At 37.0% G+C, this 14314-nt stretch overlaps 1 protein-coding gene across 1 annotated transcript in view; it reads left to right on the top strand.

Moving 5' to 3' along the window:
- The window catches only part of Man2a1 (mannosidase, alpha, class 2A, member 1), a 158441-nt gene that overhangs the window by 134850 nt on the left and 9277 nt on the right, over positions 1–14314 (top strand). Inside the window, exons 19-20 of the mRNA XM_013020384.1 lie at positions 1640–1773; positions 8285–8485. Of these exons, the coding sequence (XP_012875838.1) occupies positions 1640–1773; positions 8285–8485 (335 nt within the window). The remainder of the gene's footprint in view (positions 1–1639; positions 1774–8284; positions 8486–14314) is intronic.

The raw sequence follows: 14314 nt of genomic DNA, 5'->3' as shown, positions 1-14314 counted from the left end.
CAGCGCCCCGCACAAAACTACTTTTTATACTAGGCATCTACATCCATTGTACTCTTCCACACACAAACTAGTTGCTTCTTCTCAGTTTGTGTTGTGGCCTTCACTAGACTAAATCATGTGAACCTACACTTAGGAGACTAATACTGAGTTTGCACCACAGCTAGCTGAGGCTTGGACACGCTGGAGAGCACATCACCATGGACAGGGCGAAAGCTGCTCACTACTTGGTGTTGTTTAATTTTTGCCATATGGATAGGAGCCCAATGTTGCCAAGTTTTTCAGTTATTGAAGAAATATCCAGAATGTTAAGTAATTGTAAATTTAAATAACTTTAAATGAAGTTCCCAATCTGTAGATGTTAACTTATATAAAAACCACCATTCTTCAGACAAATGCAAACCATCTTAGTGACTCTTGAATCACTAATATTCAAGTGTGGCTTTAACTTCTCAAAATTGTGCTCTAAACAGATACTAGTCACTAGATTCAGGCAGTGAGACATCTTCCTCTCCTTTGCTACTGGCTTTCAAATACCCCTAGTAATTGAGTAAAGACAATGAAGCACAAACTGGTAAATTATTAAATGTCACATGTTTTATGAATTGATGTTTAGAAACAGGAGTACCTAGAGATTGATGAACTAATGTTTGTTTGTTAGATGTATCATGATAAGCTGTGAATAGGCATGAGAACAGTGAGTCAGTGCTGGGGCGTATACATAGTTGTCAGCTGAACTATGGGATAGTAACCACAAAAATTTGACTATTCTTTATAGTTTTATGTTTTGGAAACCTAAATCAAGAAGAAAGAAAGTAAAAAAAGAGTATGATTACAAGAATAATAGTTACTAAAATTGTTTAACGTTTATTTTTCCTTCTGAATGATCATTAATACATTAATAGATATGAATAATATAAATATATTTTTAAAGTATGCATAGCTTTTAATTTCAGGTTTCATTGAGTGTAATCTTAAATGCCTATATATAGTTGGTTCTGGTTTTAGTTTCTTTACTAACTCATGTAACCTAGTCAGTAGCTTAGATCCTAAAACAGAGGAAATATGGAACTATTGAATAGCAAATGAAGGAATTAAATATGACCCAGGTAAGCCAAAGGACTAGCTGGACAATTGGAGGTACTGTTAACAATATCAGGAAGTGTCTCCAAATTCTACAACTTCCTCAGAATTGTCACCTATCAAATAGTCTGGATTTTATTCACAAATCTTATTTAAGACCCCTTAGCTATATGTGTCTTGTTATTTCATGTATAATGCATTCCTAATTTGCTTCCATCAGCATTTTTATTCTAAGCACTGCTACCAAAACAAAAGTTCAAGAGAACTTGATTTGCCCTGCAGGTTAGGTTTTTTTGGAAAAAGTTTCTGTTAAGTTTCGATCTGTCCTGTTCCATTTTAAACTTCTCATCAGAGATGATTAAACATTAATGAAGGAAAGCAGAAATGCAGACCTGTTTTATGAATTTAGCATAGTGACTTTGAGCTATTATCAAAGAAAGAAAACCCATGGTATCCATATCTACCTGCCCTAGCTGATGATATCATATCTTCCTCTGTAATTATCCTTCATGAATATATGTATTAAATCCTACTCAGTTTCACTGTTGTTGTTTGTTAGGTCAAATTGAAGTCTTCATGGATCGAAGACTCATGCAAGATGATAACCGTGGCCTTGGGCAAGGTGTCCATGATAACAAGATTACAGCCAACTTATTTCGAATACTACTGGAAAAAAGAAGTGTTGTGAATATGGTAGGAAAAAAATAACAAGCATGGTTTGATGATGTTTTCTTTGTCACCTTAATTTGAAGTGACAACTTTATACTTAATTTTTATTTATATAAAATTTATTTATATATATTTTGTTTACATAAAATTTTATTTATATAAATTTCTAATTTTGATATCTTTATATTAGATTGAGCAGCAATTCAAAATTCATAGCAAATTTCAATTGTAAATATTGTGTTGGATCTGCATTTGGGTCATTTTACGTTTTATTTTTGTTCGTTATGAAGGTAAATGTCAAGGAAGCAGTTCAAATGAAATTATTTTCAAAGACGTAAGTTTTAAAAATTGGGCTAATTAAGAATTATGTAGTAGAGCTTAGTCACATACTTTGGAAAATTAAGCTTGATTGTAGAATATATTCAAAAGTGTGAAGCCAGGTACTGGTGGCTCACATTTTTAACCCCCAGTACTCAGGAAGCTGAGATCCAGAGAATTGCAATTTGAAGCCAAACCAGGTAGAAAAATCCTCAGACTCTGTTTCCAAAATAACCAGTTAAAAGCTGGGTTGGAAGCCTGGCTCAAGAAGGTAGGAGTGTCACCTGAGCAAGTTTGAGGCCCTGAGTGAAAACCCAGTTACTGGGGAAAAACAAATAGTGATCTTATTCTCGTCTTAAATTTATTAATTGGAAATTGATTGACTTACCTGTAGTCCATAACCAGTTTTTATTCCAGTAAGCAAAAGTCCAGCCATCAGTGTTGAACAGTTTGATAAAAGCCAGACTTTACCTGAGTACCTGATAATACTCAGATGTCATCAGAGGGATCTCAGAGTTCTCCATGTATTAATGCTCATCTCCATCAATGGTCCCGGAAATGGCCCCTCCCTTTTGTTCTCCATCTCTTTTCTGCACTACATTATTTCCCTTTTTAGGCAGTAACTTCACTGTTTACTTCTTAGGGAGAACAGCCAAAAAAGAGAGCTTTCTATTCCAGATACTAAGTCTCCTTTGTTTCCCCATTTTCCTTCCTTAACCCTCCGTTTTTCTTAGGCCAGCAGCTCCACATGACTTGGAATTCACCCCCTTTACTTTCTTCCGTATCCTTTTACAGTCAATCCTCTCTTGAGCTTCCCTTTTCCCCCCATAGTCAAAGCCAACACTTCCCTAGGAGATCTTTTTCATTGGCTGTTCAGCAGTCTTTGTTCTTCTGTTCAAAATAAAAGCAGAAAACACTTCTTACTCAGAGCTTATGAAGATTTTGTTTCATCTGGCTCTCTTCTTTGGCTCTTGCCCATGTGACAGTCTCCAGTGGATATCTTCTGTCATAACCTACCCAAACTTTCTAGTACCATTTGACACTTAACATGGTCATTGCTTAAGAAACTGCCCTGCCAGTGCTTCCCCAGTGCCATACTTACTTGGTTTTTCTTCAGCTTCTCTGACTATTATTTATCTCTTTGATTATTTCCTTAGACATAAAATATGGAATGCTCAAGGCCTGGCCCCTGGCTTTGTCCCTTTCTCATTTTAGACGCTATCTCTTGTCAATATCGTCTCCCTCATTGTACAACCTGCTACCTCTACTCAGATGGAACCCACGAATTTATATCCCTACATCAGTTTTACCTCTGATCTCCAAATCCATCTATCTAGCTCCTACCTGATATTTTCTTTTGTGTTTGTGTGTCTCAAGTTAGATGTAATCCCAGATTACTCTTATGAACTCCCTTAACCATACAGGTGGGGTTTTTTGTCCCAATGTTCTCTTACTGGCTGACAAAAACACCCCTCTAAGCCAGGACCATGTCTGAATCATTCCCGATTGGCCATTTTTCCCTCCTCAATTCTTTTCTCACAACAGTTAATCCCAATTGCCTGTCTCTTCACCTGCACATTTCACATCTGTGAGTTTCTTGATTTATGTCTTTCTGATCTAAGCTGATACCATGTATTTCCCAAATCTGCCTGTGCATATACCCCACATTCTTCTGCCACAGCTGCCACTTTATAGGAAGAACTACCATCCTACTATATAGCAATTTCCGCTTATTTCTTAATCAACATACATATATTTTATTCCCCTCCTAGTATCCAGAAGCTTGTTCAGCTGAGTAGACAGAGTGAGTGATTGGATTTTTGTTGTTGTTGTTGTTGTTATTATTGTTACAAACCACAGCTACCCTATTGATCTCAGCTTAGCCTTTATTTTGTCTTCTCATTATTTTCATTCACAATAAAAGGCAAAATTCATACAATGGCCTGAGAGCCTATCATGGTATGTATGACTCCTGCCTGTCCTCTAAACATCTTGAATGCCTCTCATCATTTCTGCTTTTGGCTCACTGCTTTATTTTTTTACTGTTTTTTTTTCCCCAACTCTAAGTTCTTCCCATGCCCTCTTCCCTGAAAGTGCTTTCACACATGACTTTTTGTCCTCTCTGCCAGAAAACTTATAATAGTAGTTGAGATAAGTGCTCACTTAATTATCTTCCTTATAACTACATCATATCCCCCTCTACTCCCTTTGTATCTGTGCATTTTGATTATCTGATCCATTCTTTTCTCTCCCCTTGGACCATGAATTTCTGCTTCACTGATAGGTAATCAGGAGATAGACAGACAAACAGACAGATATCATAGATAGATACCATAGATATGAGTGGATACATAAATACCTAGATGAGTGAGCTGTTACAGAACATCATGCTACTGTACTGCAATTTCCACTCACTGCTTTATCACCATATGTATATTTTATTCTCCCTATTAGATTCCAGGAACTTGTCCATTTCATCTCCAAGTTTCCCACAGGGCCTTTTGCTGCTGGTATAGGCATTCTATAAATAAAACACTAATTCTATAAATAAAACACTAATTGATTGAATGAAATGGAAACAGCTAATTGAAAGAATTCTTCAAGTATTTAGAATTCTTTGGGAAAAAATAATATTCATTTTAGATGTCAAGATTCATATAAGTTTCTTAAGTCTTACAGTTTAAATCAATTATTGGCAAGATAGTTTTAACAGCTAAAACTGCATAGGCACATCATTGTCTGAGTGTTGACAGCTACTGTCTTTTGATCCTCCTGGAAATATTTCTGGCTTAGATGTGCTTTTTCCTCTATATTGATACTAATGTGCAAAAACTTCTGCTAACTATGGCAATAAAATAATTCATGTAAGATCTATGAATCTTTCACTTAGAAGTGAAATCATTCATTTGATTCCAATATTAAACACCTTGGATAATGCCCAAAATGCCTATAATTACAATACTTAGAAGGAGGATCTAGAATTTGAGGACTGTCTGAGATGCATGCCTTGACATGTATCACACAACCTCGCTGGAACATAACCAATTCAAATGTGTTCCAATGTTTTGATAATCCTATATTGATCTCTTTTCTTTTATTCAACTATAAATTCTTAAGTCAATATCTTGTACCTTTTGATTTCTAGTGACATTGATTTAACTTTGCTAGAACAGTGTTTTTAGCTTCTACTAAGACTAAGGTACTGGTGGGACAAATAGGAAATGCTCTCTAGAAAGTTAAGGGTTTTGATGGGAAGCCTTCAACCTGTCAGCTTCATGGAAACAATCTTGGACTAAGTTTTGTTCTCAGAGGGTTCTGCAGAGAAACAGTAGGAGCAAAGACTTGGAGTGATCAGTGCTCTAGGATATACAGAGATGCCAGTGGAGGACACTGGTGGAACAAAGTTGACTAGCAGTCACACTAATGATCAATAAGGGGGAGGGGGGACGGGAAAGTATTTGCACTAATCACTTCAAGATTTATTTCTTTGACTGTAACTCCTTTCCTAGTACCCCTTTCCTAGTGATAGTTGGTATGGGAAAAGAGGCAGTATAGATTTGGAGATCCTACAAGTGCGTAAGTGGTATAACTGTCATTTTTACCTCTGGATATTGGTTCTTTCCATACAAGAAGAAACAAAAAGAGACTGGGCACCAATGGCTCATCCTGTAATCCTAACTATTCAGGTGGCTGAGATCTGAGGATTACATTCAAAACCAGCCCAGGTGGGAAAGTCCCTGAGACTCTCATCTCCAGTTAACCTCCAGAAGACCAGAAGTGGTGCTGTGGCTCAAAGTGGTAGAGCACTAGCCTTGAACAAAGAAGCTCAGGGATAGCACCCAGGCCCTGAATCAAGCCCCACAACCAACAAGAACAAAGAAGGGAGGGAGGGAGGAAAAAAGAAACAGAAAGATGAGATTAAAAACCCAATTGTTTATATAAGGCTCTGGAAAGTAATAGCACTCAAAGGTCAGACTCATAAATGTATCAAATCAAACTGAGTAAACAAAAATAACTAGAAAAGACCTCTCACTGTCTTAAATAATTTACCAAGTTTTAATTAGATGAAAAAGCCTCTAACTGTTGATGATCAGTTAGCTCAGGTTAGCTTAATAAAGAGAACCAAGCAGCCTGGAATTAATTCTGATTCCTAGAATAAGATCTTCTAGCTCAGTAAGAAAGATCTCAACTCTTTGTAGTTTGAATCACAATGTACTAGAAACTCTTCAAAGTCAAATAAGTTGCAGAGAGAAAACAAGACTTACATACTCTGAAACCTTCCAGGCAACTAAACTCCAAATACTATTTATAGGACCAATATCAGTAACCACAAGGCCAATAAACCCATTAAGAGCTTAAACACACATTGTATCAATTTTGGGTTTTTCCAAAGGCTTAGAAGGTTACCTACTAGCTGTTAATCAAATACTGGTAGTTCAACAGTTAAATATGGTGGGGAGCCCTTTGTTGCAGTAGGTAAACATGTACAAATGGGACCCGTAGGTGATTACTTTGCCTGGTTACTCCAGCCAGACTTCAGCAGTTAACTTGTTATTTGTACTCTGACTGGTGCTGAAATGCAACTCTTACATAAACTTCTGTCTTTTCTTGCAGAGGGCAATCAAGTTTCACTTCTTTAATCTCAAACAATTTGCATGCATGGCATTGTTTCTTTTTGTCTGAACACCTTTCAATTTGAATCTTGTTTCTTTAATCCAAAAGTAGCTGAGTGAGGCATGTACATGCACGTGCACAGATAGATATAAATGAAATATAGATTATAAGATTATATATGTACAGATAAATATAATAAAATATGAGAATAGGGTATATGTGTGTACTTATAGTATAGATACGTATGTATTTGAATGTGTGTGTGCAGGCAGTTCCTAGCACAGAATCACAGAACAGGATGAGGCTGACTCGTGGGCTTGGCTTGCAAACGTTTTTTGTTTGTTTTTTAACTTTTACATTCCCTGAGACTCACCCCTGGAGATCCTGATTCTAATAATCGGGTGAGGTTCAAGAATCTATGTTTTGTAAAGCCTTCAAGGTTATTAGGTTGTGTGGTAATCGAGGAAAGGACTGGCTGAATTCAGGTCAGAGAACTGATCTTGTTTGGAGGGTTGGTATATCTGTCTATGATTGCTTCTCAGGTATTGATAATTAGTCAAGAAGTGTCTAATCTACTCACTGAAGTGTCCAGGAATTCCTCCAAGAACATTAAACAAAGCTTGAGAGCTTTTTCTGCATGTGCCTTGACCTAGAATGGACTTAATGCCTCTCGAATCTGGGAAGGCAGATGTTTTCCAGTCTGTTAGAATATTTTATCTTTTATTACTCAGAAGTAGTTTTGTCAGCAATCCTGACCTAGATCAAAAAGTCCTTTGATCTGTGAGCACATTTAAGTGTCTTGTTGAAAATGTTCCCTTTCCCTATTCACATTATTCTACAAGTTGCATTAAATGACAGTATTGTTGGAGAATATTATTTTGTATGCTTTATTTAATGTGTACATTTTCATAGAACTCTTCCAGACCTAATCTTTTTTGTCAGAATCTTAATACTGCAGTGTCCCTCTGCTGCCTTTAACTTTTTCTCTCTCTCCATGGTCTGAATTGTAATGACATCTACTGTTAGCCGCTGGCATGATGCTAGTTGTTTTTTCCTAGCACGCTTCTGTCCAATGTTAATCTGACATTCTGAATTTTAAGCTCCATATCTTTTTAAAATCCTGTCTTTTCACACAGATAAGTAGCCAAGCCTTTAGAGTCCTCTATTACAAAAAAGAAGCAAATCAGGAGATATCCGTGAAGTAGTCATTTAAAAAAAAATTAATTCACTTCAAATGTAGCTGGTGATCAAAGGATATTTCTACATAAATTCTCTTAGCTCTTCATACGTCTGCTTTTACTCCTTAGGCATTATTTGGCTATGGTTGTGCATAGACATCGATTTAATTAATTTTTGTGTTATCAAGCATATGTATACCCCTAAATCTGGTATAGATTTATTTGATGTTTACATATCCAGAAATGTTATCAGTTTACACCATAGCAAAGACTAAAATATTTTTAAATCATATTGGATAATAATGTATTGTGTAAATGTATATAATATATAAACATATATATATAATGCATATATAATTGTGTTTCTGTTTTTAGAATAAAATAGAGTTAACCAATGATTTACCTCACACTTTTTTGCTTGATAGGAAGAAGAAAAAATCCCAGTCAGCTATCCTTCCCTCTTGAGCCACATAACTTCCTCATTCCTGAACCATCCAGTCTTTCCAATGGTAGTAAAAGAGAAGTTCTCTTCACCCACCTTTGAGCTGCTGAGTGAATTCCGTCTATTGGTATCGTCCTTGCCTTGCGACGTCCACCTGGTTCATCTGCGGACAATACAGTCAAAGGTACATCTCGAAGTATATATATACTATGCTTGATATAAGGGGTAAAGAGAAGGATGGAAAAATACTAGAAGGTTTACCTTAAGAATGACTGGGGGCTTTTTATCCAAAATCACAATGCCTTTCAGTGATTGTTACTCTAGTTCAGTACATAGCCCAGTACTAATTTATCTGCCTTCCGAAATATTCTATGTTTGTTTTAGCAAGTGTTCATTTTACTATAACAGCCTAAAGGAGGGAGAGAGATAATCATTTCCTGCTCTCCTGTGCAGGAAATAAATGTTGATGACTCCTCATTTTATAATGAATTCAGAAGCTGAGTTGTATACCTGTAGTCCTACCTATGCAGGAGGCTAAGATCTGAATTTAAATGCTTGAGTAGCTAACAAAGCGAGCCTAAAGAGAAAAGTTGTGTGACTCTTACCTCCATTTATCTACCAAAAAGTTAGAAGTGGAGGTATGACTCAAGTGGTAGAGCAACAGCCCTGAGCAAACAAAGCCTAGTGAAGGTTGAAGGCCCTAGGTTAGAGCTCTAGTAGCGACACAAAACAAAGCAAAAACAATAATTCAAAACAACAAAACAAAACCAGAAGCTGAAGTTGGCCTCTGTTAGGTAGCAGGACCAGTTAGATCAGCTCTACTGACTCCGTATTTATCAGGAGTTAAGAGACTCACTATTTGTATAGGAGGGGCTTTGAATTTTTGGTTCTTTTTTTCTACAAAATCATTGCAAATCAGACCTTTGTATTAAGAAATCAAGTATTTCGGAGAATGTTGGAGATAAAATATGGGAGGTTTTAATAGGTATGAAATTTAATGGTTAGACTGCTTTCGTTTATATATATGCCCATTTTTGAAGTCAAAAGGTTTCCTTTGAGACATAGATGGCTTCAGAACAACCTGAAGACCCCAAGGACTTGGGGGATGGATGGCCACTGTTCCTTGATCTTGTAATGGTTTGAAATGTTTTCTGGGAACACCTCAAACTGACCAGAGTCAGTGAGTGTAGTGTTCAATTTTCCCTGTATAATCCAACAATGCCACTTATTTTCCAAGTCACTTGTTTTCAGTGGCAACTTCCTTGCATTCTTCCTGCTGTTAGTTTTTCTTCCTATAATAGAAATTTAATTTCATTACTGATTAACAACCTCATTGCCTGCCAAATTAATTTGACACCCTGGAACATTCAGGCCATCTAGTCTAGACTGCTCTCACTTTAGCCACCTGGCTTCTTGCTGCTCCTGTCACCTTTGCACAGGTGAACCCGTGGCCCATCCTCACTACCCCCTGGCTGAGAGACTGCTAACTTAGCTACTGTTTGTCAAATATGACTGTATCAGGTATCCTGATATTAGGTCTTTTGTAAGGAAGAAAAGAAATCTCACTGCAAACGTGTGCAAATGGAGATTTGTAATAACGCAATTTAACAATATGGGAATCTTACTAGGAAGAAGAAAGATTGAAATGTTAATTGCTATCAGTACTATGCTGACACATAATTAGAACTAAATATTTGGCGTTGTTTTGTGTTATCACATTAGCTGTTGTCAGTTCCTGTGTTAACTTTTGACTTTTAGTACATACATGTATTCGAAATGGTTACAAAAGCCCACTCAAAGTACAAGAAAAGATAGAATTGGTCCATTCAAAATGACTTCTTTTGTTCCCTTACCTTTGAAAAAAGAAAGATAATCATTGATTAAAGGTGAAGTATGTAGTCATTCAAAAAATGATGTTACTTAAAAGATTCCCAGTGTGGGCTTGACATGTGGCTCAATGGTAGACCACCTGCTTTGAAAGCATAAGGTCTTGAGTTCAAATCTCAATACCAACGTGTGAGAGAGAGAGAGCAAGAGACAGAGAGAGAGCGAGAGTAAAAAGAGAGAGGGAGGAAGGGAGGAAGAAGGAAGGAGAGAAAAAAATGAGATATTTATATAACTCCATGGTTAATCTAAAAGAAGACAAAAATGACTCAGTGAATAAATTCAGAAACTAAAGCTAAGCATTTTAAATCATGTTTCTGGTTTGGCGTGCTTATGATAACTTTCAGTATACAAATAATGGGTATTTATTTAGGGGTTGCAATTCATTTTTTCTCTCAAAGGACGATCAAAATAAACATGGCCTGTATCTAATTATGCATTTTTCTTATCCATGACAAGAGTACATGTCTCTTCTTGCCTATCACCTCCATTATGAAAAAGGTCGCGTTGACTGATCCCTCAGTCCAGTGTCTGAAGGTGCCTCAGTTCTAAACCTCACTTGGTCTTCCTAATTCCTTGTGGGCAAAGGACTATGAATGTAGGCACAGTGAGAGGTCTAGTTCAGGCTGGAGGTGTGATAACTGACAAGGTGGTCTGCATTCCAGCAGACAGTCTCCTACTCACTGTGCCTAGATCATGCCAGGGAGATTTCAGAAAGTAGAGACTTTGACAAATAAACCCATGTCAAAGATGATTGTCTCATAGATGTGAGAACCTCAAGTTTATAATTAATGAGTCTTAGAAACTTTCCATTGGATTTTGAAAATTGCTGTTATCCATTTTTGGAATTAGGAACTAAGGATTAGCAATTAAATGACCAACATTAAGCCACCTAGTTGGTCTTCCAGATCTGTGCACTGTATGTGGACTCAGTGTTATTAGACTTCTTAAATCTGTTTCTCAAATCTAGTTTGTCATAATTTTTCCTATTTTAGTGGATGAATTTGTGTTTTTATGTAAGCATATGTTGATTTTTTACTTTATATCTGTCTTGGGGAAATGATTTGTAATCAGGTAAAGGGGGAACAGGTACCTGAAGGCCTGTCCACAGCATTTTGTGTGGCCTCGCCCATTCTAGCTCCTGTCTAGGAATTTGACAGCTAGACTCCTCATCCTGTGTGCTGCTTGTCCTCTCTTCTCTCAAATTATCTTCTCTGCATCACTCCCTTTTCTTTACACTATCAAGAGATTAGATAGTATAAAGAAGTTTCTATAAAGATTTAAAACTAGGGAACAGAAACACTGACCAACTACACTGAATAGGAAGGCCATGTTATCAGAAATTTAAAAGAGAGGCTTGGCAGAGAGGATGCTGAGAAAATCCCATGGAAAGGGAGATCCTGAGTCAAAGTTCCAAAGGCTGGAGCTGCAGGTAGCCTACAATAGAGTTGAGAACCTAGCCAAGCATTCAGTTTGTCTTTGTGGTGATATTCTATCCTACGTGTTGAAAAGTAGTGTGAAATTCAGCTTGTTTTTTTTTTTTTTTCTAGATTACTTCCACTGATTTTATCATCTGATATTTTCATTTAATTTACACATACATAACACTTTTATCTCTCCTTAATACCTGTGAGATTTCTTTTGATTTGTGGCTAACCATTTGCAGATAGAAAAACCAATCATTTCACCTTCCATACCACTTTTCAAATGAGTCTCCTCTCTACTTGTTTATGCCATACTTTCTCTTCTTATAAATAGCAATTTCAGATTTTTTACTTTGTTTTGCCTTTGTTATAAGAATTGATTAGTGGTTTATTGATCTCCCTAGCTTCTGGGAAGGTGAAAATTATGGGGAAAATTTTCCTTTGTTGTAAGTATCTGTGAACAACTATTCACCTCCCTTTTCTTTCTGTCATCTTGTGGATCAGAACAGGGATAGCTATTATTGGACATTTTAATGAATACCTTCAAAAACGAGTTTCTACTGGTTATTTCCTGCCTTAGAATTCATAACAAAGTGTGACTTTCTAACCTTTCCAGTTGCCAGAATGCACTAAAGATAAGTGCCGGTAGGCATTTGCAAAGAATCTGAGTGGCCCAGAGTATTTAGCAGGACCTTAATCAGGAAAGTGAAACTTTGAAGTTTAAAGGTAGGGGCGGGAGTTGTTGTTACACTGGGCAAATGTAGTCAGAAGTAAGGCCTCCACTTTCCAAAAAAACAGTAGGTTTACTACATACAATTCACGATAGGTTGCTCATGTTATCAGTACACAAATCAAATCCCTTTTGGAGTAAGAGTGGGGTGGCACCCATCCCCACCGCATCCCCCAAACCCTCAGAAGAGATTCTCATATGATAGTGGAATTTTCAGAATGGGCTTTCAGAGACAAATGGATATAAATGACCATCTCCAAATCTTTTACTCTGCTGAGATCTTTGGCCAAGTACTCCCTTTCGTTATTGAGTGGGTGGTATTGGGGTGTGAACTGTGGACCTGTACTTTCTCAGTTTGCTTGCCCAGCTAGTGTTCTAACACTTGAGCCATACCTCCAGTCCTGCACTTTGTTGGCATTTGGAAGACAAAATCTCAAGGACTTTTATACCCAAGCTAATTTCAAACTGCCATTCTCCTGAGTAGCTAGAATTATATCCATGAGCCACTAGCATCTGACTGAAATACTTCCTTTTCCCAGCCGTAAACCAGAAGCATAGCTTCCTTTAGTTTAAGCATTTTGCTTTTACACATCAAATTAAGTTCCATGAGTTTGTTGGGTATTGGTAGCTCATGCCTACAATCCAAGATTTTACCCAAGAGGCTGAGATCAAGAATTAGTTTAAAGCCAGCTCAGGCAGGAAAGTCTGTGAGGCTTGTATCTCTAACCTTGACTAGCAAAAATCCAGAAATAGAGCTGTGCCTCATGTGGTAGAGGGATAGTGCCCAGGCCCAGAATTCAAGCCCTAATACCAGCAAACACACATACACACACACACACACACACACACACACACGCACAAACCATACACACACACACACACACACACACCTATTGTAATGGATTTTCCCTGAGACTATTGAACATTTAAGCCTCATTTCTGTGACTCACCCACCAGTGTGGCCTAATGTGATTGATGAAGACACTTATCCAGACAAGTGCTTAGCAGATATCATCTTTTCATTTTCTTTTTGTTCTTCCCATACCTCGCTTATTTTTCTGAGGTCCAGATAATACTAATGTGTTAGTAAATGGACACACACTTCTTCTAAGATCTATTTACTCTCCCAGAACATACAGTGAGACTGCTTGAAGGTATCTGGTTTTTTGCATGCATATTCAAGTTAAATTCACAGTTTCCCTACTTTGAAAAACAGTTTTCTTGGAAATAAAATGTCTAGACAGACTCTGAAACTGAAAAAACTGCTACATTGCTGCAGGTATTTTTGCTTGAAAACTGATATTTTCATGAATATTTGATTTTTAAAGGAACTCAGACAGATGATTGCTATTTCAGTTAGTCCTTACAAAAGTGATACAATTTTAGTCCATAGAGAAAGTATAACTTTTTTATCAATGAAAATTAACTTTTATGATTTTGTCTCTACTTCTGTATTGTTGATCTTTTTCTCTTTAGTAAAACTCTAAGGTAGAATTCCAGAGGTGTTTTACTCCTGAATTTTCTTGCCCTGTCATCAATGCTAGTGTCTTAAGAATTCTACCCCCATGATGAATTGTATTGCAGAAGTTTTAGCAACACCTGCTATCATATAGGTTTTAAAGATGATCCTATGAATAAAACTAGCCAAGTACTTTAGGAGGCAAAGGCTTCTGAAATTGTCTTAAATAAGAGCCTATCTAAATCTATAAGTCCACAATGCTAAATAGAGGAAGTTTATGGATATGAATTTAAATGACCCACCTAATTGGAAGGCAGTTATCAAGATTCCAGGTCAGTCCATACTCCTTTTATCCTTCCCCCCTTCCCCTGCCAAAAAGAAAGTCAAGTCCCTAGACCCTATCTCATGCAATAAGACAGGCATAGTAATACATGTTTGTAATACATTCGGGAGACATACATAGGAAGATCTTGTTTTCTAAGGCCAGCCTTGGGCAAAATCATGAAATACTATCCA

Source organism: Dipodomys ordii, unplaced genomic scaffold (assembly GCF_000151885.1).
Source record: "Dipodomys ordii isolate 6190 unplaced genomic scaffold, Dord_2.0 Scaffold50, whole genome shotgun sequence".
NCBI lineage: Eukaryota > Metazoa > Chordata > Mammalia > Rodentia > Heteromyidae > Dipodomys > Dipodomys ordii.
Note: the sequence above shows the minus strand (reverse complement) of the source record. Positions and strands in the feature narration are given on the sequence as shown.